Below are 24,818 nucleotides of genomic sequence, written 5' to 3'. Positions count from 1 at the left end.
TTCATAGCAACTTAAACAGAGATACTTTATTAAAAGTTTTTTGACATCAGAATAATGCAAAAAGGACAGAAAAAACTTTCAACATTGACAAAATTACAACTGTTTCCCATACAAATGTAGACTAGACCCCTAGGGACTTGGTCTCATTCCTAAAAATTGTAAACAAGTAAGGCAATCCATATTAAAAGAGCCTTCTATTTGTTAAATAAACACACAGGAAAATTCAAGCTGGTAACACTATCTTAACAACACAACTACAAGATGTAACATGAATCCTCCTGCAGAATAAGCACTCTAAACCAATCCCCAACAGCACCTAAATACAAAGAGGTCAATAATAACTAGTCTAGAGTGGTGTAATCTAATAAAATCGATCCCCAAAACACACTGGAATATTTCTATTCCAGCAAGGTTTCAATAAAAAGAGACTGGCATATAAATCTGGTAGACAGGAACATTAATTTCCAAACAGTATATTTGTTTGGAGTCAACAATTCACATCCTGTGAGGAAGTCAAGATACTTTTACAAACCTTCTTTTTTTCAGTGGCAAAGGAATTTAAGGCCATCAAACTCGCAGCTTCAAAATTCACAGACAGAAAATAACATTGTGCTTCTGAGAAGGCTCTGTTCTGTAGGCAAGGATTACTTTGACTGGAGGAACCCGGATGACTGGCAGTTACATAACCAGACAGTTTCTGCTGGATGCCCTTTGCTCTGCCTGTGGTGAACAGAGAGAAGCATCTTTGATTACAAAAAAAAAAATAAATCTAGCAGTAAAAGATTTTGCTACTCAAAATAATATACTGTATGTTTTTAATATATTAAATTATTAGCCTGGCACAGGATAAACAAGAGTCAGCATGCAAAGCTGTACAACCTGTTATTCCCTGCAAGTAAAAGAATGTTATATATCCTTTCCTCTGAGATGTATTGGAGGACAGGTATCAGAAAAACAAATAATTGCCATATTTGGAACTCATGTCAAAAAGCATCAATGAGTTTAGACAGGTGGTCAATATAGCAGGGAGCATATACAAGTAGCTTAAGAGTTTTTACCTAAAGAAATCTAGTCTTTCTATAATGTTTTTTAAGTAAAGCTACTAAAACATCCACTGCAGATGAACTACACATCACAGAAACCACATGAGCAGGTGGATGTGCTTCAGTACTTCTGCACAGCTGCAATAAAAACCTGACTATTTTACATGCCACAAAGTTATGGTTCAAGTATAGGTCAAAATTCATGGTTGCCAAAAAATATGAATTTCAACACAGCCATTTTTTGTATGTTTTACATATGCTTTCAGAGTTGCATTTTTTTTCAGCATGCAACAGACATTTTCTCTTACATTGTCTTCAAATCTCCAATTTTCTCTATCAGAGAAAATATGTAAACAGAAGACACTATCATAATTTTCTTTATCAGAGACAAAGAGATTTAAATTCTCAAAACGTTACATAAATTTAGGTCTACCTGCTTAAGCCAAACTTTACCATAAACACCTGGCATGGGGGGAATACCTGCTTAAGCCAAACTTTACCATAAACACCTGGCATGGGGGGAATCTTGCCAGGAACAGAGTTTAAGGAAGAAAAAAAAATCCCCATCTTTAAACTTTCCAACCTTGTTTTAAGAAAAATCTTCTCTCCAAAGGAATATATTAAGTAAAATTTTTGAACTGCTTTCAATAACACAGCTCCATACTTTCATTAATTACTGCTGAAAAAAAACCCCAAAATAAAAAAAAACCACCCACACATGATATTTTTTATGATTTTTTTAAAAGACTTCATGACTTGTATCTCCATTTTTTCAACCTAAATAACCTTGTCAACCTAAGACAAGATACCTGCTGGTGGGAGAGTTCTTCTTCTTCCTCCAGAGGTTCAAATCCTTCTAGTTCTTCATCTTCCCCTTCACGTGCTGTTGTTTTGAAGACAGTGCTTCTTTGAGCAACCTCCTGCAACAGAATTTTAAGATTTGGCACCTCCACAATCTGGTGCTCATCTACTTAGACTTTGAGAAAGGAAAGTGCTAGCTGTTGAGAAAATTACTTGTACTCATTTTGTCTACATACTTTTTAGATACAGCTGTGCATAAACAGCATTCCTAACAGTTTAATTTTAATCTCATAATGATTAAAAAGTCTTTTTCTAACAAAACACTCATCAAGTTCTTATAAAATCTGCTTTCTTTTATATGTATATTTAAATATTCTTTCAATTTCACTATTTAATAGTAACTGTTCTAGCCAAAGCTTTAAATCCCACCTTACTAGAATTAATTCCTCATCGCTTGAAGTGAATTTCACTGTAACATTCCTCATAAACAGTTTTAAGGAAAACTAATTTAAAAACCCAAATCACTGACGAGTTCACTAAAACCTTTTCTTTTCAAGTGTATTCTAAGGCACTGCCCAACTCCTGGGATAAGGGCAGTACCTGAACAAGTAATTCTACTGCTTGCACTCAATATAGAGAAAAAACCCACACACTTAATAAACTGCATTTCTAAACTGCAGTTTAAGACAGTCAGAGGTAAAGTGTGCTTGGCTGGAAAGCAAAAGGAGAAAACTTTACTAAACACTCCAGTGCATTCCTTTGTAAAGTCCTAACGATGGTTCCACCTTGTATTTGTATTATTTGTAGTTGATGGTACCACAGAAAGACAAGTTTAAACACATCTGAGGTGACCTTACCTCTCCCTGAGAATTCTTCAGTACAACTTTCACATCTTCACCAGTACCCCAGGAATTCTGGTTCTTCCAGATGAGGTCAGTGGGAGGGTTTGCAGTGACTCCAGCATTTGCAGCCCAGATCTGTTAACAGAAGTCACACATGAACGTTATTTGCCAGTCTTGTACATTTCCAAGTTATTTACCAAGTTAATGTATTTTTGTTTAAGTGACACTTGTGAATCTCTTTCATTTAAGGAAGTACAGGCATCTGCTTACATACTTCCAAAGTTTCTTAAAATAAAACACATGTTTTTTAATGCAAAGACTTTTGAATATGTAAATGTGCCTGTATATGGTGAAAATTATTGTTCCATGTAGAAAGCAAGTTTCTGAAAAATATGGCTCAGTATCAATTGTCCCAGCAATTGACACAACCAACGCACAATACAAATACAGGTGATTATTTTCTGAACACATACACAGAAAGGACAAAACAAAAACCTTTGTGTCCTACTGACACACCAGTTGGCCTGAAGTCCATTTCAACTGAGCAGCTCAAGCTTGAGAACTTACTGTAACAGCTTGGCCTGCCTTTAGTACATATCTTGAGGTATATCTGTAACTAGCAGAAGTGTCTCCAATTTTTTGGACCATCTCCCAGCCTCCCATAGGTTGATCCTAAGAAAAGAGAGAAAAAAACCCAAATATTCCATCAGCATTCATTTATGCATGTAGGGTGTTTTACCGCTAAGGCTGTGACACGTAAGATTTCTAAAAAAAGATTATTATCAGTTGATCTTCAGCATGAAATTACAATCATTTTACTTAAATTTCTTACCTCTCATTTGAAGCTAAAGCTTAATACCTCCTGCTTTTCAGTTGTGATGTTATATTAACTAATGTTTATGATTTGCATCAGTTTTGTTATCACTTGGGCTAGAAAAATACAAATTAATATAAGACATTAAATATTAAAATACCCCTAAAAATACAGAATACATTTTTTAAGCACAGAACAACAAGCAGGCTTCTTAGAAAACAAAATATTCCTGTTAGTATTCTTAAAATGTTTCCACATATACACTCCTGCCACCACATAGTCCTTTCCAAGACCCATAGTGATTTTTTCAATTATTTTTTCCTATGCACTACTTGAAGAGCAATAGCAAATCATATGTAAGTCATCATTACAGACTGACTACTTCAAAACAAGAGTAGTATTTTTTTAATTCTCCCACCAACAGAGAGTTTCTGATCATTTGACAGTTGCCACTGGACTCCAGTTTGAGATCATCTAAAATCATCTTATTTGTCTTTACAGATGCTGACATTCAGCTGATCATTGCAACAAAATATACCCTACTTAGAGGATTTTATACACCTTCTATCTATTTATATATATATATAAACTGTCAAACGCTTGTGAGGATTTCCCAAGCACAGCTTATTACACTGCACCACAGGTAGTTGCTAGACCCCTAGCAAAGGGCTAAAATCATGAACCACTGAGAACAAAACAGAAAATGTGTAGTCAAATAAAAGGTGTGGGGAGAAATCTGTGTGGTAAACAAGTGGGTGTATGTGGCAGGGGGGGAATACAAGCTCAAAAACCTCAAAAAGGGAAAAAAAAAATGCAGGTTCTGATTCACTGGAAGTAGTTTTTGACTTGCCTGAACTGAGTCACATAAACACAAAACTGTATACACCCAGACAGTTGTCAAGGTTTTTTTGCATTCACCAATGAAGTCATCACTCTCAGCCAACATCCCAGGCAGGAGATGATGGCAGGAGGGCAGAAATTACAAGTAATGTCAGAGGGGCAAAGGGGAAAGCGGAAAATATACTTAATATAACAGGATCATTTTGAGAGCAACATAAAGAAAAGTTGTGATCCTTATTTATCAAAGGATTCTTTCATTTAAGTAGATATGTGTAATCCCCCAATACAAACTCCAACCTATTAACAAAATCAAATAATCTCAGTAGTCACTATAATTGAGGTGGCTTTGGCATGGGAACTGAGGGCTCCTAAGAACTGTGGATACAGCCAAGGAAGAAAGAAAACTACAATTCAGAAAAGCTATATGCAGATACAAAGGACATTGGCAATTAATTTCTTTTGTATTTGTATGCATTTCTTTTGGGGCTTTTTAAGCCTGAGGAAGTGCCTGACAGGCTTCTAAAGCAGCCTGATGTCTGCTTGCAGTACTTCCTGTCAGTAACAGTGCTATCTGTAAATATTTACAGGTAGGCCACCTGCATCGCAGAACTCTGAAGAGTTCTTTGGTGGGTGGGCGACTTAGCAGTAAAACAAAAGCACTTAAAATCATTGGGAAGAAGTCATCATCAGTCCAGAATACTGTGTGAAATCTTATTTTGAGACACACTAGCTCCTTAGTGAATCAAGATGAAGTCCAAGACCTGAAAGGGTGCTGAGGATGCCCTTCTACCTCCACTCCTCATAAATGTGCATTTTCCAACCTGGTCAGAGGTGTTCTTCAAACGGATGAATTTTCCATCGACGTCAATCTCCTCAATGGACACATTCCCAGTGGCAGAAGCTGAGTGGGAAATGGTAACACTACTGCTTGCTTCAGACTCCTCCACATCAATCCTCTTCCTCTTCCCTCCAGCTGTTCGGACACTGCGGCTCGACGAAGCCCGGGAAACCGTCACCCGGGAGGATGGGCTTGGGGTGAGTTTCAACCTGTATTGAAGAAAGGGAAAAGAGATGCACACATCATATCAGCCTGGAGAAAAGGAGGCTTGGAGTGGGGGGGACCTTCTTGCTCTCTACAGTTAAGTCCCTGACAGGAGGTTGAGGTGAGGTGGATGTTGGCCACTTCTCCCAGGTAATAAGGGAAAGGGTGAGAGGACATGGCTAAAGTTGTACCAGGAGAGGCTTAGATTGGATATTAGAAAAAAATTTCTTCACTGAAAGGGTGGACAGGGATTGCCTAGGGAAGTAGTTGAACCACCATCCCTGGAAATGTTGAAAACACCTGTGGGACACACTGACCATAGCAGTGCTGGGTTAGCAGCTCAACTCAATCCTAGACATCTTTTCCTACCTTAGCAATTCCATGATTCTACAATCACACTTTGGTGTTACTTTTCCCACCATTTTTTACAAACTGTCCTCCATCTCCTCTTCTTCCCATAGAATTATACAGCAATATAGTAAACAAAGCATTTTACATGAAGAAATGAAGCCTGAAGTGCTTTCTGAAGACTTGAATAAAATGCTGTCAAACAACTGATTAATGTTCCTGCAGCATGGACTACTGACAGACTACTACAGTAAGATCACAAAGGCATCTCTATGCATTTGTTAAAGACTGAAAAAAAAAAAAACAACCTAGGGAGACTTAAGCCACTGTTGGAAGTTTAGGCAAAAACCCAGATGGCACAAAAGCTTTTGCTGTTTCATCCCCACATTTTACAGGTGTCAGCCTCACCCAGCTCAGAATACAGTGAAGTACCAAACTATTTTAAATGACAGCTGTGACATCAGGTGAAAATTCTCAGTAGTGATGAACTCTGAGGCCAGATGTGGAAAAATGCAGCTAAGTGATAAGCTGGACAATCATAGTGGCCATTACTTCATTAAAATTATTCTATACTTAAGGAAATTTGGCTAACAATTAATTAACCCTCTAATAATTTTGAAAAAGAATATTAACCATGGCACTAAACAAGATGTACAAATGACAGTTAATTGCAACACCCATGCCAAACCTTAAATAAAAAAATGGTGTTTGTTGCCCTGGGAGCTGTAGGTCTGATATCCAAGGACTCATGGGGACTTAGAACTAAGTCTGTCAGAGAGGAGGGGGCAAAACCAGTGCTCTGGAAACTGTGGTCAAGCACCAGTACGATCTGCCTTTTAACAGAGAAAGAGACAATTAAGGGGAACGCAGGGATATCACCATTTGTTGCTATATTCTTTAGTACCTCTCCTCTTCACCCTCCAGCAATTTCCGGTATGCATTGATTTCCATGTCAAGTGCCAGTTTAACATCCAGAAGTTGTTGGTAGTCACTCAGTTGTTCCTGCATGACATTTCTTATCTCAGCAATTTCCTTCTCTTTCTCAATCAGCAGTTTGCGGGCGTTTTCCTGTTCCTTTGCCAAGCTGTTCTCAAGCTCCTGTGCTCTGTCTTGCCATGCTCTAGACTGGAAAAGCATTGAAAACACATCAGTGGTGCAAAGGAAACCTCACTGAAACCCTCATGTGCTCTGCTATTCAGGCAACATGAATTTCAGAATGCAAAGTTGCACATCCTCCCCCGTTTCTGAATTCAAATTCACCCTCCACTCCACCTACTACAAACATAACATCTCAACACTCAAGTTCCAATGAAACTTAGAACATACTTTGAGAGATGACTGTCTGCTCTATTTTTCTGAAATCTGGAAATATGCTACTACACCTGAATTTACTCATGAAAGAAAAACTGAGCTTAAGAGTTAAACCATTTAAGAGGTGCTGGGCAGGACACAGGATCAGTCTTAAGCTGCACCATGGGATATTTAGGTTGGGTATTAGGAGGAACTTCTTTACAGAAAGAAAAGGGTGATTAGACATTGGAATGGGATGCCCAGGGTGGAGTCACTGTCCCTGGAGGTGTTTAGGGACATGGTCTGGTTGATTTGGTGGTGTTCCATCACAGCTTGGACTCAATTCGAAAGATCTTTTCCAGCCTAATTGGATCCATGATCAAAGTTCAGCTCAGTTTACTTCAGACTCTGCAGTAATTGCTCTTTAGCTTTCAGACGTCTGCTCCCCACCTCAGTTTACTGCTGCCAATTCCAATCCTGGGAGGGAGGTGCCACTAAAGGAAGAGGGGTTGTTGTCAGTGAAAGCCTGTCTGCCCACTGTCAAAGTACAGCAATAAGCATTCCTTTTTTTTATGACAGGAAAGCTAATTTGTGACATCAAAAATCCCTTCAAGCCAGCAGAACCTTATATTGTACATACCAAATGGAATGCTTATCAAAGAAAGGCCAAGTGATGACAGATTTAAGGTTTACCTTCCATAAGCATGCTTTCTTCTGTTTGATAGCGTCTTCAGATTTTTTTAATTTAAAGGACAGACACAGGAACCAATGCCCCACAATCACCAAGTTGTTGGCAATTGCTATGCATGAACTCTATAGGAAGTCATCACAGTCCAGAGATAGTGAGAACAGGTACTCTACATGTCTGAGACAGAGAACCAGTGTAACTGGTTGTTAAGAGTCAGATAAGAAATTTAATAAATGTCACATGGAAGATCACAGTGGAAACTACCTCAGCGCTCAGCGTTGGCAAATCAAACCAGACCAGCACCAGTGGTAAGAGTTTCCTTCCAAGAAAACCAAACTGAAGTTAGTGCCAGTAAAATAAAAAACAAAACTGTACTGGTTGACATCAGTAATCTACCAAAAAAAAACCAACCAAAAACCAAACAAAAAAAAACAACAAAAAACCAAACCAAACCAAACCAACCAAAAAAACACCAAAGAAAACCAAACCCCACAGGAAAATGTTTCTTTTGGTGGAAAATCACAGTCAAACTGACAGAGGTTGATTTTGATAGCCTTGAAGTTACCTCTGCAAATTCAGAAGTTCTCTGAATGTAGCTGTTGCTCCCAAAGTAACAGAACACAGGTAATTAACTAAAAAAAAAAAAAAAATCTGACTGAACCACCAAAAGATGATGTTAATCTAAATGCAGAAATAAGATTTAAGTGGCCAAAACTTTCAACCCGATTCCTCTGGAACCTCGTGCACATTCATTACATTACCTCTTCTTTTCCGGAGAGTAACTTGACTATACAACAGGAAAACTGGGAAGACTCATACTAGTATCTGCAAACTTATTTGGAACATTATAAAATAATGTCTCCTGCATTTATATTTTTCAGTCAAAATACACAGAATTTTCACGTCCTACTGGAGTCCACTGTGCAGGAGGAATACAATTCAAAATGTATCACAGAAAGGATCCAAGGCAATTCATATTCTTCCAAAAAAGAAATTTTGTTGCATTTTCAAACTATTAGTAAGTTACAAAAGCTCACTTCAGAACAAACTCCTAATTCTTCTTATAGTATACTTACTCTAGTACTCCAATCAAATTAATACTGAATATATGACATTGTGTCATACATCTTTGGGTGTGATCTAAATATAATTAGTCTCTGCTCAAGACCCTGCTCTACAAATGTTCATGTACAGTTATTTGATGTATTTACTCGGTGTCGTATTTCATCCTAATCCTGGTAAGATCGCTTCATGGGGTTTTTTTGGTTGGTTGGTTGGTTTTTGGGGTTTTTTTAGAGGTCTAGATTCAAATAAGATCTAGAATAAAAAGACACAGTGAATAGAAACATGTATATTCCAGTTCTGGGTTTGAATGTTGCTTTGTGGAAACCTACACCAGGCTGTTCAGTTACTACAGAATTAAATTGCTTAGAATGTCAAGAACTTTTAACACAGAGCTCTCTTGTCTAAAATTGCCCCATATATCCACAAAAATTTTCACAAAAGCCATTTAACACCACCATATTTCAAATACTCTGCAGCAGAATACTGCACAGAGAAAAATCAAGTTTGTCAGAAGGAGACATTAAGGAATTTGAAAAAGTACAGAACAGAAGACAAATTCAAGTCATGATACTGAACATACTTCTAAGTTAAATGAAAAAAAGTCTTTTAATAAAAAAGACCAACAATGGTTATTAGCAGGACTGGAGAGACACAAACATCTTTTTACCTCCTTCTGAAGGGTGGTGATGTGGGAAGACAGACCCTCAATTCGCAACTGACTTTCATTCAGTTGTTCTCTGATTGTGTTGGCTGCAGAGCTGTTCATCTCCGAGGACAGTCTGGCACTCTCCAGCTGCAGTAGAACAGGTTAAGACATCAGTTTCAAAGCAGCTTTTGCTAAAAGGAAGATGAATCACTCAAACCCACATATTCAACACTAAAGCCACAAAGTTCCTCTGTGCCACTCTAACACAGTAAGACATCTCTTTCCTCAGGGGTTTAATATGGTGTGGCCCTACCTGAAATCACAGTCCTCTGAATATTTATGCTAGGATTAAAACCTTGGAAGTTTCCCTCATAGACATTGCTGAAGTTGGACTATTAAATTCAGTTTTCCTGCTGGCAAATGTTTATTTAATTACTGTAGCACTGGTTTTGAGTGTGTTTAACAAGAAGTCAAACTGAAATTACCAATTGTCTTAAAATAAGCAAACTTGGTAATTTTCAGCCAACATAAGCAAATTAGTAATGTGTCTTTAGATTACAGCACCAGTGCCATAAGCCACTACCTGCTTTGCTCAATCACAACTTCAATCTCAAATACTTTTTTAAAAATAACTACCTCATTCCTGCTGAACACCACGACATACACTTGAGCTGCATCACAGACTTATTATTGAACTTGTTGATGATGCACTGGAATATAGAATTTTTTTTTAAATACGAGTCCAAAAATACAGAAACAATATACCTGAGGAGAGGGATCAAAAAAGTCTTCATTATGAGAGGTTGTACTTTTGGCTAGATCTTATTTTAAATCATCTTCTCCAAGTCAGATAGAAGCCCTGAAGATAAGCAGGCTGAAAAGACTGAAAACCGTGCTACTAAATTCAGTTTATATCAACTTTTCTGCTATCACATCCCACTTTGCTTTTAAAAATACTAACTGCAATAAGTATAGCCGCAGAAACCAGGTTCAGTTGAGACATCAAGATGCCTCCTAACCTAATTGCGGAATAACAGCAGAGGAAGGAAATGATGAAGTATAACTGATTTCAGCCTGAGTTCACTTTCCCTCTAGAGGAGTGAAAAAGAGAAGTCGCTGGGTATGGTAAAACTTCCACATGTTTTGTACTGGGTCAGAGGACCCTACTCTTGCTGTCTTCTCAGTAGGTCCTATTATGAAATAACCTTTATACAAAATATGGGACACCTGATTGATCATCAAAGTTCAGTATGATACATAACAACACATGACCTTCCTTTGAATTCACAGTAATCCCAGCATTAATCCCTTTTCCCCTCCATAGTTCACCTTCACACCATGCATCCTACTCTTATATTACTATTACTCTTCATGAGGACTAAACCTGCTCCCAAAATGAGATGTGAAAATGCAAATTCACGTTCAAAAGCACGGTAATTTTAAGCCAAGCTCCATAATAAAATACTCTGAAATGCAAGTAATAATGGTACTAAGTGAAACAAAAACAAAGTGCATCAAACAACTGTATGAAAATAAGTTCTCACTTTGGAATGGTAAGTCTGCTCAAGCTCTGCTTTGTACAGTCTCACTTGTGCATCATGGTGCTCTCGTATTTCATGAAGGGCTTGGGCCAGTTTATGCTCATATTCAATCTGACGCCCAGAATCAACCTCAACCAAGCGAGTTTCATGCTTCTTTTTTGTCTCATTGATTTCCTATGAAAACCAGAAAAACAGAGTAACATTCAGTAAACACAAGACAAAATTTTTAGAGGACTATCTGCTGAGTGGAGAATTACACAGGTTTTAGCTACCCTTGTGGATCAGCACAGGATTAGTCTGACATTGAAACTTTTAGTAGAAACACAGGGCCATTTCCCCAGTCTGATCCACACAGATAAATAAGCACCTTATTTTGCAATAGTCAGTCACTGAAATAAGAGTTAGGATACCATCAGCATGTAAAGTCACATTTCCTTCTGAGAGCTGTCTGCATATTCAAACAAATACACGCCAATATGATGAGTTTAGAAATACATCGCTCTCTTCTTGAGGTATCTTTTGTGCTTGCACAAGATGTGCAGTTGTGAAATGGAACAGTCACTTTCACTAAATAGCATTTTCCTCATTTATTTGTACGCTTGCCTGCAGTCTCTAGGAAAAAAAAAAAAGGGATTCCAACAATGTGAACAGAGACGAAAATACTACCAGCAAGGAAAAGTGCACAAGGAACAAAACACAATAAAATTTAGGTACATTATTACTGCCCTAAGGTTCCTCCTGGAAAGCCTCAAGGATTTTAGTGAAAGGGCGGCAAGAGTTCTAAAGACAACTGTTCATCAACTTTTGTTTCCATTATCAAAAGCATCCTGTTAGAAAGGTTTGAAATTAAAACCATTACAAGTCCACAGCACTTGTTTAACGAGTGTCCCTCTTCACTTTATTTCTCATAGAGGGATTATGAGAAAAATTACTAACCTACTTTCTCATTACTATGAAAAGACATGCACATTGCACACCATGGTCAGAACTTAACATGAAACAACATGATATATGAAGTTATTTTATCACAAAAACCCAGAGTTAACATATTTTTTGTAGAAAAAGGAAGTCAAAAATCTTCCAGCTAGAACAGTGAGCTCTGAGTAGGAGTTCAGACAACTTCATGAGGTCCCTCCCAACCTAAATTATTTTAGAATCCTGGAATGACCTCCCAGTTGTCTTCTTCCCTTTAAAAAATATTAGTTCGTGAGACTAAAGCATTTACCTCCTCATACATATTTTTACGGAATTCCAAATCCTCAGTGAGACTCTGACAACGGTTTTCAAGATCCACCTTCTGTAAGGTTTCACGTATAAGCTGGTCCTTGACAGCAGCTAAAGAAGCCTCAAGCTTTAAGAAATAAAAGAATCAACACAACAATTACGTAACAGAACTCGCATAACACAATGACCTCAGCTACACAGAACCACAGACAACTACATGTTATGGCTGAACTTGACAATCAAATCCCAGTATTTACCCTACTAATGCCTTCCCCCCCACACACTTTTGCAGTTGCTTACAGAAGTAAGTTCTAGATATTTCACATTGGTAACTGGCATTAAAATGCTATTTTTCCATTTTCCCTACAAAACTTCATTTTTAATACATGGCAAATACTAATTTCCTGATCTCCTCAACTCCTCTCTAGGACAAGACTTTTTTTTCCTTATTGCTCTGTAAGACACCCAGAAGATGGAGGACCACAGGCAGAACCAAAAGGAGGGTAGAGAGAATCACAAACTGATACTTGTCAGCTATTTATTATCCATCTTTCTGAAGTCAGTCTGTCTCTCGAAACACTTCTAAAACATGTCAACCTTATTTTGAATCTCAACCTGCTTTCCTCCACGTAAATACCATCCCTTGCCACGTCAGAGCCTGCAATTTTAAGAGCACTCTATTCCACCATTCATGTTATTAATAAACTGAACAGTACTGAACTCAGAAGCCTACTCAACATTGCTTCCAGTGCTAATGCTGATGGTTAAAGATTTCGTCTTCTCACCTGTCCAACTTGAGTTTTCAACTCTTGAACTTCTCCCTCCAGACTTTTCTTATCACCAAGGGCTGTGGCCAGAGCAGCTTCTTTAGAATTGAGGGCAGCTTCACACTCTCGGAGTTTAGCCTGGACTCCACTTAGGTCTGACTCCTTTTTTCCATAGCTGGAATAAACCAGAGAAAATGGTAAGAAAGTCTAGAAATGCCCCCAAAGTTGACTGCTGACTAATAAACCAATCTAAATCTCAAACTTGAGATACACCCAGTAAAAACATTTTGTCTTAGTTTAATTTACTCAAATTTAAATCAACTCCTTAGTTCTGCTTTTCTTACCTGATGTAACAGCAGCTTAATACTTTGCTTGGCCTGTAGAAACCTAAATATAGAGGAAACTCAAGAGCCTCAAGTCCACGAAACATATACAAAAGGGAAAACTGTGTTTTTATCAAAGGTAAAGGTGTCTTTCTTTATGAAAACAAGCACACAAGTTTTTCAAATTACCTTCAAATTAGTTTTTCTGTCTACACAAGCGGTCAAACAATTTCGTGATGTTTATTCACCCAAACAAATTGTTCAAAGATATCAAACAAGAAAAAGTAATGCCACATAAACACAACCCCATGCTTTTCAGACTAAATTAATTTTCCACAAATTGGCTACAACTGGCTACTATCAAAAATAAGGGAAAAGAACCCCATATTCAAAAATCAAAGTGTTTATTGATCTTTGAGAGCGTAAGCAGCCATGTTCAAATGTGCAACACAAATTTTCCAACCTCGGAGTTTGCCCTTTTACTTTCTGGAATACCCACATTTCATTAGCAAGGGTAGTAGCATAGAGAAGGATAGGATCATCAAACGATGAACATTTTACATGAATGGACAGTCTCAGGCTCAATAATACCACAGCAAGCATTTCATCAGTTCTCACATTTTTCTTTCCAGAAGTGAACAAAAAAACAAAACCAAAAACCAACCAACCAAACAAAAAAAAACAGAATTAACAACATAATTCTGAGAAGACTTGAAAATTGGATAAAGATTCTTAAGAACAATATTCAGAATACACCCACTACTTCTTTTAATCACTGAACTGCTTATAGGAAACAACAGAAATGTTTCTCAACAAAACAAGACTAACATAAAATCAACACAGTCTTTAAGAGGAGAGACTCTAAGTTTTAAAAAATGCTTTTTCAAGATGACCTGCACTTGACATCGTGCTCAGGAGAGGTGCCTGCACACAGGCTTGCACTGCATAAGGATGCTCAAATGTCCATGTCTGGACATTTGAGCACCACAGCCACCACATGGCAGACTTTACATAACAGACTAACAGCCAGTGCTAACACTGGCTAATCCCGATCCCGCGGGATTAGCACCTGCTCTCCTGTGGGAGCACCCAAGGGACAAGGAGGCTGTGAGAACCCCTACCACATACAAACACCCCCTTCTCAAATTTTTCATTCCTGCAGCTTGACTCTTATCCAGTCCCTTCTCCGACTTTTCACTTCTCAGACCCACAGCTACGTAGACAGCTCAGACAAGAGCACAGGATTTATGTTTTGGACACATGGGTTCCTACTTCCAGCTCTTTGCATTACTCAGTGAGGCATTTGTCCTGCGTCCCTCCTCTCCAACCCAGGCCTGCTGGAACCTCAGCATGCAAGGAAGGTGTGCAGCAAAGCAGGAAAAAGTGGGATATAAAAGTGTCTTGCTATGGTATATCTGAAAAAAAAAAAAATCTCCATCACCTATTAGAAAGTATGAGGGCCCAGAGTAGGCCTTTGCTGTTTGATCACTGCTGGGAAAAGCTTGATTCTAAACATGGAAAAGAGAGCCTCTCTCACAAGACTTTGTGCTGAAACCAAGCCAAAGATAGTCCTTTCCTTTTTCAAAAACTTACTCTGCTGTGTCCCCCCATACAATAATGTCATCAATATATTGTATGTGTTCTGGAGCCTCACCCTTCTCTAGTGTAGCCTGGATCAGTCTGTGGCAGATGGTGGGACTGTGTTTCCACCCCTGGGGCAGTCGGTTCCAGGTAACTGCACACCCCTCCAGGTGAAAGTGAACTGTGGCCTACACTCTGCTGCTAAGGGAATGGAGAAGAACACATTTGCAACGTCAACAGTGGCATACCTCCTCGCTACCTTGGACTCCAGCTCGTAGTGGAGCTCCAACGTGTGGAACAGACTCAACGGTGGGGTGACTTCATTCAGGTCACGATAGTCCACAGTCAGTCTCCATCCTCCATCAGATTTACGCACAGGCCAGATGGGGCTATTGAAGTGGGTCTTACTGACCACCCCTTGGCTCTCCAGCTCTCGGATCATCTTATGGATGGGGATCACAGTGTTCAGTATTGTCATCTATGTACTGTTGTAGTGGCCGTTGGCACTTGTTGATCCTTCACTTGTAACAATCCCACAATGGAAGGATCTTCTGAGAGGCCAGACAGGGTCAATAATTATTTAAATTTCTTTGTAGCCACTGCAGCTACACCAAAAGCCCAGATACCCCTTTGGGTCTCCTGAGGTAATCAATACCTAGGATGCAAGGGGCCTCTGGACCAGTTGCAATGGTGTGCTTTTCCCATTTGTCCCCGTTAAACTCACTTCAGCTTCTAGCACTGATTCAGTACCTTTCTGACACTTTTACAAGCTATTAGGCAGCTGAGAAGAACATTCTTGCCAATGGGTCAGCAGAGAAAAATGAAGTACAATATGGAGTAGCAACAACAACATAATTAAAACCTGTAATTAAACAGTATCTGTACCAGTAAAGAAATAATTACCAGTTAGATCAGCCCTTCCTTGCTTGTTTACAACAAGATTAGGTGTGAAGCCATACTGTAATTTAATGCAACTGAAGCCACAGAAGGGGGTGGGTGGAGAATTAAAATTAAGCACTACTACTTGTTAGTGTTGTGAGTGGTCTAACTGTAAGGCAGCTCATCTGAACACACTCAGAAAAAAAACAAACTGGAGCTCAACACTTCAAACACTGAAAGCCAGATGAAATCTTAGCATCTAAGCAGTGTCATCCCGGCCTTAAAGGGAATGCAGGAATGAAGGGAAAGAAGATCAGAAAAGCCAGTGTGATTTATAAAAACAAACAACTAATGTATACAGCATATACTTCACCCCTACACCTACTAATTTTCACCAGGAAGAACTTCAGCCTCTTGACAATAGCTAGCTTCTGCCTCCTCAGAAAGCCAAAGCTGCATCTGAATACAACAAATAAAAAAACCTCAAACACCTTCCTGTTATAGTGCTCAGAAATTAGCTTGAACTGAACTCCTTCAAGTAGTTTAAGTCATGAAAGGAAAATAAAATCAAAGAAATAATTGTTGACTTGCATCTTCTTCAAAGCAGCAACTTGGCTTTCATTCTTTTGACTTCAAAGTGTGTGGATCTTCTTGTCCATGGAATTGTTTACAGCAACCTAGAATTTCCTGTGATCTCAGGCCATGCAGAAAAAGATCATTTTCTACCAGTTTAATAAGTTGCATTGACCTTCTGGAGCCAGACAAACCACACCACTAATACAAGGTAAGCAGTCAGTAGCCAGATTTCAGGAGGTACAATTTACACACTCCTTTGAAACTGACCAAGTACAGGATGCCACCATGGTAAAGTAGATTTTTCCCACCTCCCACACCCACCCACTCATTTCTGCCAGTACTTACAGAATCAGATCACGAAGTTAAGCATTACCAACATTAATCAAACCCTCCTTGAAAAACACTGGTTTTCAGCCAAGACATAGATACTAAGTGTTGTAATTCTAAATAATGCAGCCTGTACTTACAAGCATACAAAATTACATGTATTGCACACTGGGCTGGTTTTCCACTCCAGTTGTAGAGAAATAATAAAGGTAGAAAAACTACAGTCATTAATGCTTTATGTTTTATTTGGCTACCAGTCAGTTTTCTGTACTTTTCCCCTATGGCAGACAAAAGAGTAAGGCTGTGTTTTGCAAGGATGTGATTTAAAATAACATAACATAAAATAACATAAAAAAACTTATGTCTAAGATCATTCAAGTTTTTGCATGGAGATCAACATGAAAATAAGAGTAATTGGACAAGCAGTGATCTATGTGAATCCCACTACTCTAAACAGGTATCTAAGCAGAACCTACATACATGCAGCACATTTGTATCAAGTCACTGCCCATTACCATGTTATTGTTATAGGTCCACATATTTGAGACCAAATATTTATGTCCTACACTGAATGGAACACATGCTTAATTAAGAATATAACTTCAGTTATATTCTTACATTTCAGTGGCTCAAATTATGGTGCAACAAGTTAATAACTCTACTCCCCTACTCCTTACTCCTTTGGGTGCTCTTTGGTACGTATCAAAACAGATTTCAGATTAAGGCTCTATAGTTCCCCAGGCTCCAATCTTTGCCTCACTTTCCAAGATCACCTACAATAGTGAAAATACAGTTCAAAAGAAATTTTAAGTCACCTTCCTCAAAACAGTTCCTCTAGCTCATTACAGTGCACCACACATGCACCATGGAAAACCCTGGAACAGGTGCACCTTTGCCTGCACTAACACAACATGGTTCTGTGTAGTTGCTCAGGGTAGCAGCTGCAAAGTGCCACACTTGCACAGTAATTCAAGCCACAGGCTGATAGGAAGCTATTACTGGTGTTTATTTTACTGCCTAATCCCAATGCAAGATAGACAGCAAGACAGACAGATAATCTCTTTAATATTTAAAATTAATAGTACTAGTTCCTTGCCACAATTACATTTGCTTTAAATGCTTGTACTCTACCAAACACCTGAAGATAATAAAGGAAGATTATTTCCTTTACCAGCATCTTCAGTGAAACACATAATTTCCTTCAAAGTTACTTTTATCACACCATCTCCAGAGCAGATGCACTTCATCATTGGAAAACTGCCACAGTGAAATCTCTGCCTGTCCCAGAATAATGTAAACAAGGGGTTTCCTAAATGAACTCATCTTAACACCAGCTTATGCTTCCTAAACAATGCGATTTCCTCACATGACAAATCAGAATAGAGACACATCCAGCCAAGGATTTTGATTTTGCTAAGTCCCCATAATGAACATTCTTGGAAATAATATTCTTATCTCGGAAATAATTTCCACTAGTGGAAAACTACCCTGAAACTTACTCCATAAGCAGACCAAATAACACAACAGCTAACAGACAGTCTGACTTTGTGAACTGCCCTTGTTCAACATGAATAGGTAACACAGCTGTGTCAAACTTCACAATGTAAGTCATTGTCAAGTTAATTGCTCAAATTACACATCAGAATTTATCCTCCACCATTCTGGCCCTACAGTTCTCCCTGGTTTGCAGTTGCTGTACATGATTAAAGCATGACAAATTTCCACTCAAAAGCAGAAGCTTTATCCAGCCTGTTGGATGCTGGAGTGATGGAGCAATTGGGAGCTTTACTCCTGTATCTGCTGTTTAAATTATGACATTATGACTTGCCTGAGGATCATGTATTTCACTGCTCTGCACGCATTGAATATTTTGCTCTTTTCTCAAGGAAATATGAAATTTGCAGTAGCGTGAAGTCCCAGCCAAGGCAGTGAGCAGGATCACAGTTGGTTTTCCAGCCACGTTTCTCAACTCAGTGCAATATGCAGTTACACAACACAAAGTGGATGGCTGTGGAAGCAAGAGCAAGGATCATGAAGTTCCCAAGAGCAGTTTCAATCATCATTATGAACTTAGGCTGTTGAACTACAGCTGGTGTCTTCCACAGCCCTTGACTGCAGAATAGTGGCAGTCACAATTAAATATTTATTTATTTAAAGGAACGAAGTAGAGGGATGTCTTTGCAACAGCTATCACCAATGGGAAAGCATACAATCATCATGGCTAGGCTTCGCGAACGAAGATTTGGGAAGGGCTCTACCCACGTTTGTTGCAAGCGCGTTGGTGGCTAAAAAAGCATACAATACAGTCTTGCCTAATCAACAAAGAGAAAATGAACTGGAAATACTGTGAAACTGGTAACTTCTCCCAATTCTTTCACATATTAGGGAAGAGATGAGATTTCCCTCTTCTCCTCCTTCCAAGAGCTATCTAAGAGTTCCATACACCTACATTCAAATTACATCTTTTTTCCCCCACTGTAGGGGCCCAGACTCAGCTGTCAGCAAAAAAGAATCAGATCAATTTGAACCATAAACCTTGGGCAACAAGAGCTGACAAGAATCTCGTGATTTGGACCTTCCTCATAAGACCGGCTGAAATACAACTATAAGGATTACTCTGGCTCCTGCAGCAAAATCAAAAAGGACTTTGAGATGATTCTATCAGACTATGTCTAAAACCCCTTAATCCCTTTAATCCTGGTTGAGAGAAAAATTAACCTATTGGCCAAACTGCAGTAACACTTGTGTAATTCTCTAATTAATATAGCTCATCCTCCTCATTAACACATCCAACCCCAAAGGCCCTTAAATTGTGTTCTTGCGTTCAATAAAATATTCCAGTTATACCCCATACTGGGATCGCTTAGTTTTTGACCCCCACTCCCTAAAGTTTTGAGATACAGAGATTTATTTTCCCTTATCTTCATTCTACCCATGACAAGCTTCTTTTCACTTTGACAACTATGCATATAATTTCCCCATCCCCTCCTCACAACAAAAATAGAGAGATTGTTTTTTTTTCTCCTCACTTTTTCCCCCCTAGTTCTCTCAGATTTGACATACAAAAGGAAGCCTTCGTATTTATTTTGCTACAGCAGTACCAACTGCATGGCAGGCACTCTAGAAGAAGTGTATGCAACAAGCCTGTTATATACAGCAGGATCAGCTATAGAAACAAATGCAGTTTTTCTTGAGGGATTAAAGGCAGGAACAGAGCAAGCTTTTGGTGCACCACACCATGACACTGAAGTCAGCAAATCAGACTGAAATCAAAGCCAGCAAATAGGTAACTGGGCCTTAAATTTAATTTTTGCAAAGAAAGAATAAGAAAAGTCCTACAGCACTTTGAAAGCAACTAGAAGCTTGGATCTGATGCACTACTGAGGCCAAGGGGCTGAATGATGACTTGGATAAAATAAATCGATCAAGCAATTAAGAAGAATGTCGTGCTAAGTAGAGAAAGCAGAGTTGCACGTGTGTCTGGGGAACAATAACAACACCTGCAAAAATACTCAAACAGCACAGGGAGACCAGATAGACCATGAATCATATTGACCAGCTTCAGACAACTCAGTGGGGAATCATCTGTACTCCCTGCACAGACCAAAGACATCTTGAGAGCTATTTCTTCTACCATTTATCTTCACTGGTTCTCAAGGGAACCAAAGACATCACTAATCTGAGTCTTATGACATGGGTACCAGGATGTCTGACCCATGTGAACCGAGCGTGCCCGAAAACTTTTTTTTTCAAGTGGTTCTGTTAGATCCAAACTACTATATACTCATAATTAAACTGCATACACCTCAGTGTAAAGCCACTGCATACACCTCACTGCAATTATGCTTTCTGAGAGGGCAAGGAAAATTCTGTTGAGAACACAAATTCTCATTTTACCTTGCAAACTCTTAAACCTGACAGCACTCTCATGCACACCTGTGTTTTAAGAGTATTTTTCATCAGGTTATAATACAACTTAACAGCTTTAAGAAGTCATCAGGGAGTATGGTCCAGTTCAGGCAAAAAACCCCTTTTGCTCCTTCTTAAGACTTTGTAAATAGAATCACAGATAAGCTTAGATATCCATCTTAAAAATACTCAAAGATGTCATAAAAAATTGCACATCAAACAACACCAAACAGCCACATACAAGTGGAATCCAGTAGCCTTAAACAGCATTAACTGTTTGTTTTACTAGACTATTCAGGAGTTGTCCAGATCTATACCTTCTGTTCTGTGGAGCACAAAGATGACCTTTTTGGGATAAGTACTGACAAGCTATCAAGCACTAAGACTTCACTCTTTAAAAAGAGGTTGTAGCTGCAGCACAAGACCAACCCCTTACCCCTACGAAGTCATTTTTTTTTTCAAATATTCCATCACAGGACAACGTAAAACAGAATACAAAGAACCTCTGTGTTTACATTATTAATGGCCTGGTTCCAGCCACAGAAAGGAAATCTACTACAGAGTGCACTAGAGCCCAGTCTTCCACATGCACTCTTTTGAGAAGCCACCAGAAGAGTGTGTCTTCCTCAAAAAAGTCACGAAGAGATGGAAATTCCTGGCTTGACCTTTGAGTCATGTCACTTTAGTGCCTTTCTGCAGCTACACCTGGCTTTCCCTGTCACTGTCAACAATAACTTTGATTTAAGGCCTTCATGGGGCACTGAGAGGTAACCAGACTCCCTATTAAAAACTCACAATTTTTATTTTTTTTTTAAAATAACAAGTCAAAAGTCCAAAACATACTGGGGCTGTCTGCAGACACACAAAAACATCAATATGCTGGTTCACACTTGAAATATCTTTTTCATTAAGAAAAATAAGGGCTGAGAGCACATTTAACAAAATTAGCAGGTTACACAATGGGAGAGGAAGATTAGCAACTCCAGGGTGTTTTTTTTTTCTTGCAATACTGATTAACCTTGTGATTCCAAGACTAAAGCTACAAGCCAAGTGGGCCTAAAACTACAGCAGAAAAATCAAAGAAATCGAATTTAAGGTGAACACAAACAAGGAAGGAAAAGAACAACTGAATCGAGTCAAATATGTAAGGAGCAAAAATCTGGTGTCACAAATCAGTTCTCTGCAAGAGCAGAGATCTTGGCATTGTGCCACAAAGGCATAAAGCCGGTAGGCAATCTGGAGGATGTGTGGACATGAATCTGCCTTTTGTGACATCTGAACAGCCAGCAAGACGCACAGGAATTACAGTTCTCCTTTGTTTTAAGTAAGCCCCAGGGATAGGACAGCCACAGCTTCTCCGGGCAGCCAGGAGGGCCTCACCGCCCTCACAGGGAAGAACATCTCCCCAGTATCCAATCTAAACCTGCCCTCCTTCAGCTTAAAGCCATTACCCCTTGTCCTACCACTCCACGCCCGTGTCAGAAGCCCCTCTCCATCCTCCTTTAGGTGCTGGAAGGTGCTCTAAGCTCTCCCTTATTGCAGGTGGCAACCAAAGCGCTCCATCCGATTTTCCAAGCACCAATCTCCCCGGGTAACCCGCTCCAGCGCCTCATCGCCCACATAGCGACGAATTCCGTCCTAATATCCAACCTAGATTCCCCCTGCTTCACTTTATACCCACTCGCGCCCTCCTGGCGCACTCCGGACCCACGTTCGCACCGGGGATGCTCCGGGGACCGGCGGACTTGCTGCCGGCGGGGGTGGCGCTCCGGGACGGTGCTTCCCGCCGGGGCGGAGCGGTAGCGCTGCCCCTGCCTCATTCATTCCTTCATTCATTCCCAGGCGAGAATTCACGGCCAGAGCTAGACCAGGACCCGCCGATTCCGCGGGGGGGGGCGCACCGCCGGTACCCCCGGGAGCGGCCATGCCTATCCCATCTCCATCCCCACATCCCCGGGGTCTCTCCCAGCCGTTCCCCGCTGCCCACCTGCCCTGAAGTTTCTGGTGGTCGGCGCGGATCTTGCCCAGTTCGATCTGCAGCTTGGCGCGCTCCCGCGCCGTGTCATCCAGAGCCCGCCGCGCGTCCGCCAGCTCCGCCTCGTAGATCGCCTTGAGCCCGGTGACCTCGCGGCCGCGCACCTCCTCCCGCTGGGTCGCCTGCAGCTGTAGCGCGCTGTTCTCCGTCTCCAGGCTACGCACCTTGTCGATGTACACGGCCAGACGGTCGTTCAGCTGCCGCAACTCCTCTTTCTCCCGCAGGCGGGACATGCGCGTCGGGCTCTGCGGCATCGCGGCGGCTGGGTCGCGGGCGCGCGGGGTGCCGGCTGGGCTGGGGTCGGCCATGCGGGAAGCGCGGCGGAGAGACGACAGCAGCGGAGCGGAGAAATGGCTGGAACCACGGCCGCCACCTCCTCCGGTTACGGCTCCCGGGGCTCCGTGGCTCCGCGCCGCTCCAATATGGCCGCGTGCCCGCCCCACCGCGACGCCCCCCGCCGCGTCCCACTTGACGGTGCGCCGGCCAATCGCGGGGCGCCGCCGCCCGCGGGATCAATTCAAAACCCGCCAACAGTCGCCGGGCGCGCTATGAAGGCCACACCCCCTCTGCCCAGGCCACGCCTACCGCCCCGGCGCGCGCTCCCCCTCCTTGTGCCCGCCCTGCGTTCCCAGACTCGGACAAAGGGACCCCCAGCAACGACCCCTCACCGCCACAGGGGGGGCTCCCTAGGTGTCCCCACACAGCCCTCCGGGACCCCCAGGACTCCCACCTGTCCCGGCGGCCTCCGGGAAGATGCGCTGGTTTGGCTGTGCGGCTGTAAATCACGTAATAGCGAAATTAATTAGGTTGGAAAAGAGCGCATAGGGTACGGGTCCGACCTGTGACCCGACACCACCCTGTCAAACAGACTATGGCATTGAGTGCCACGTACACTTTCTCCTTAAACAGCTCCAGGGATGGGGACTCCACTACTTCCCTGTGCAGTCCATTCCAATATCTAATCACCCTTTCTGTGGAGAAATTCTTCCTAATATCCAACCTAAACCTCCCCTGACACAGCTTATGACTATAGCCTCTCGTCCCGTCCCTTGTTCCCTGGGAGCACAGCCCGCCCCCCCTCTGGCTCCACCCTCCTGTCAGGGAGTTGCAGAGAGCAAGAAGGTTCCTCCTGAGCCTCCTTTTCTCCAGGCTGAGCCCCCCCAGATCCCTCACCCGCTCCTAGTGCTCCAGACCCTTCCCCAGCTCCATTCCTTTCCCTGGACACGCTCCAGCCCCTCAACGTCTCTCCTGTCTGAGGGGCCCAGAACTGCCCCCAGCACTCGAGGTGTGGCCCCAGCAGTGCCCAGCACAGGGACGGGCACTGCCCTGGGCCTGTGACACACCATGGCTGGGACAGCACAGGGACCATTGGCCTCTTGCCCACCTGGGCACACCCAGGCTCACCTTCAGCTGTGCATGTTCAAATGTGCTCGTTTGGTGATGTGGCTACAAATCCCTTATAAACAAGGGATTTTGCTGCACCAGACATTTCTTATCCCAAATTTACTCCTCCCTCACCTGCAGGCTTCTTGCTGTGGTTTAAAAACGATGTTGACTCCTGGTCCTGCCTTAGCACCCAGTGTTGGCCTGCCTCAGGGAAGTTCTGTACACAGAAATCTCCCAGAGACGGGATGAGAGGACCCAGACTTAACCCGCACCAGAGGAGGTTTAGGCTGGACATCAGGAAGAATTTCTTCATGGAAAGGATGGTAAAGCATTGGAAGGGGCTGCCCAGGGAGGTGGTGGAGTCACTGTGCCTGGAGGTGCTTTAAAAAAAGACTGGAAGTGGCACTCAGTGCCCTGGTCTGATTATGGTGGTGATCAGTCAAAGGCTGGATTTGATGACTTCAGAGCTCTTTTCCAACCTAATTGATCCTGTGACTCTGTGAGTTTGCTCATTTTAGTATCCAAACCACAATTCCCCAGGCTGAGCCAGCCCGAGTTTTGGAGTTGGCATTTGCATATCCCTTGTCTGGTGTCAGTCTGGCTCCTGAAGGTCAGTTGCAAGTGAGAGACACTTTCAAGTTCAAGGTGAATTCTGCAGGAAAAGCAGGAATCCTTTTGCAAATTTCCACTGAAATCCCTTCAAAGTAAAAAGAAGTAGTATTCTAGTCACAAGGGTGTACATAACTAAAAGTAATTTAGCCATAGTGGGGAACGCCTCCTTTTTCCACTTGTTGCCTTTGTTGACGCAAACCATTATCTGTTTCTCCTTTTTCCTTCCCTGCCAGTTATTA

The 24,818-nt window shown here is 41.3% G+C and overlaps 1 protein-coding gene across 1 annotated transcript; it reads right to left on the bottom strand.

The window, feature by feature from the left end:
• LMNB1 (lamin B1) lies at positions 1 to 23,004 on the bottom strand. The gene is made up of 11 exons (XM_027709050.1): positions 22,534 to 23,004; positions 12,970 to 13,126; positions 12,186 to 12,311; positions 10,964 to 11,134; positions 9,441 to 9,566; positions 6,635 to 6,855; positions 5,162 to 5,387; positions 3,254 to 3,358; positions 2,702 to 2,821; positions 1,853 to 1,963; positions 1 to 720 (listed from the first exon to the last, which is right to left on the bottom strand). The coding sequence occupies exons 1-11, from the start codon at positions 22,887 to 22,889 to the stop codon at positions 679 to 681; spliced, it is 1,761 nt and encodes a 586-aa protein (XP_027564851.1). The 5' UTR covers positions 22,890 to 23,004; the 3' UTR covers positions 1 to 678.
• Positions 23,005 to 24,818: the final 1,814 nt, after the last annotated feature.

The sequence above is a fragment of the Neopelma chrysocephalum genome, unplaced genomic scaffold, assembly GCF_003984885.1.
Source record: "Neopelma chrysocephalum unplaced genomic scaffold, ASM398488v2 Primary Assembly neopelma1_96684, whole genome shotgun sequence".
In the NCBI taxonomy this organism is placed as follows: Eukaryota; Metazoa; Chordata; class Aves; order Passeriformes; family Pipridae; genus Neopelma; species Neopelma chrysocephalum.
Note: the sequence above shows the minus strand (reverse complement) of the source record. Positions and strands in the feature narration are given on the sequence as shown.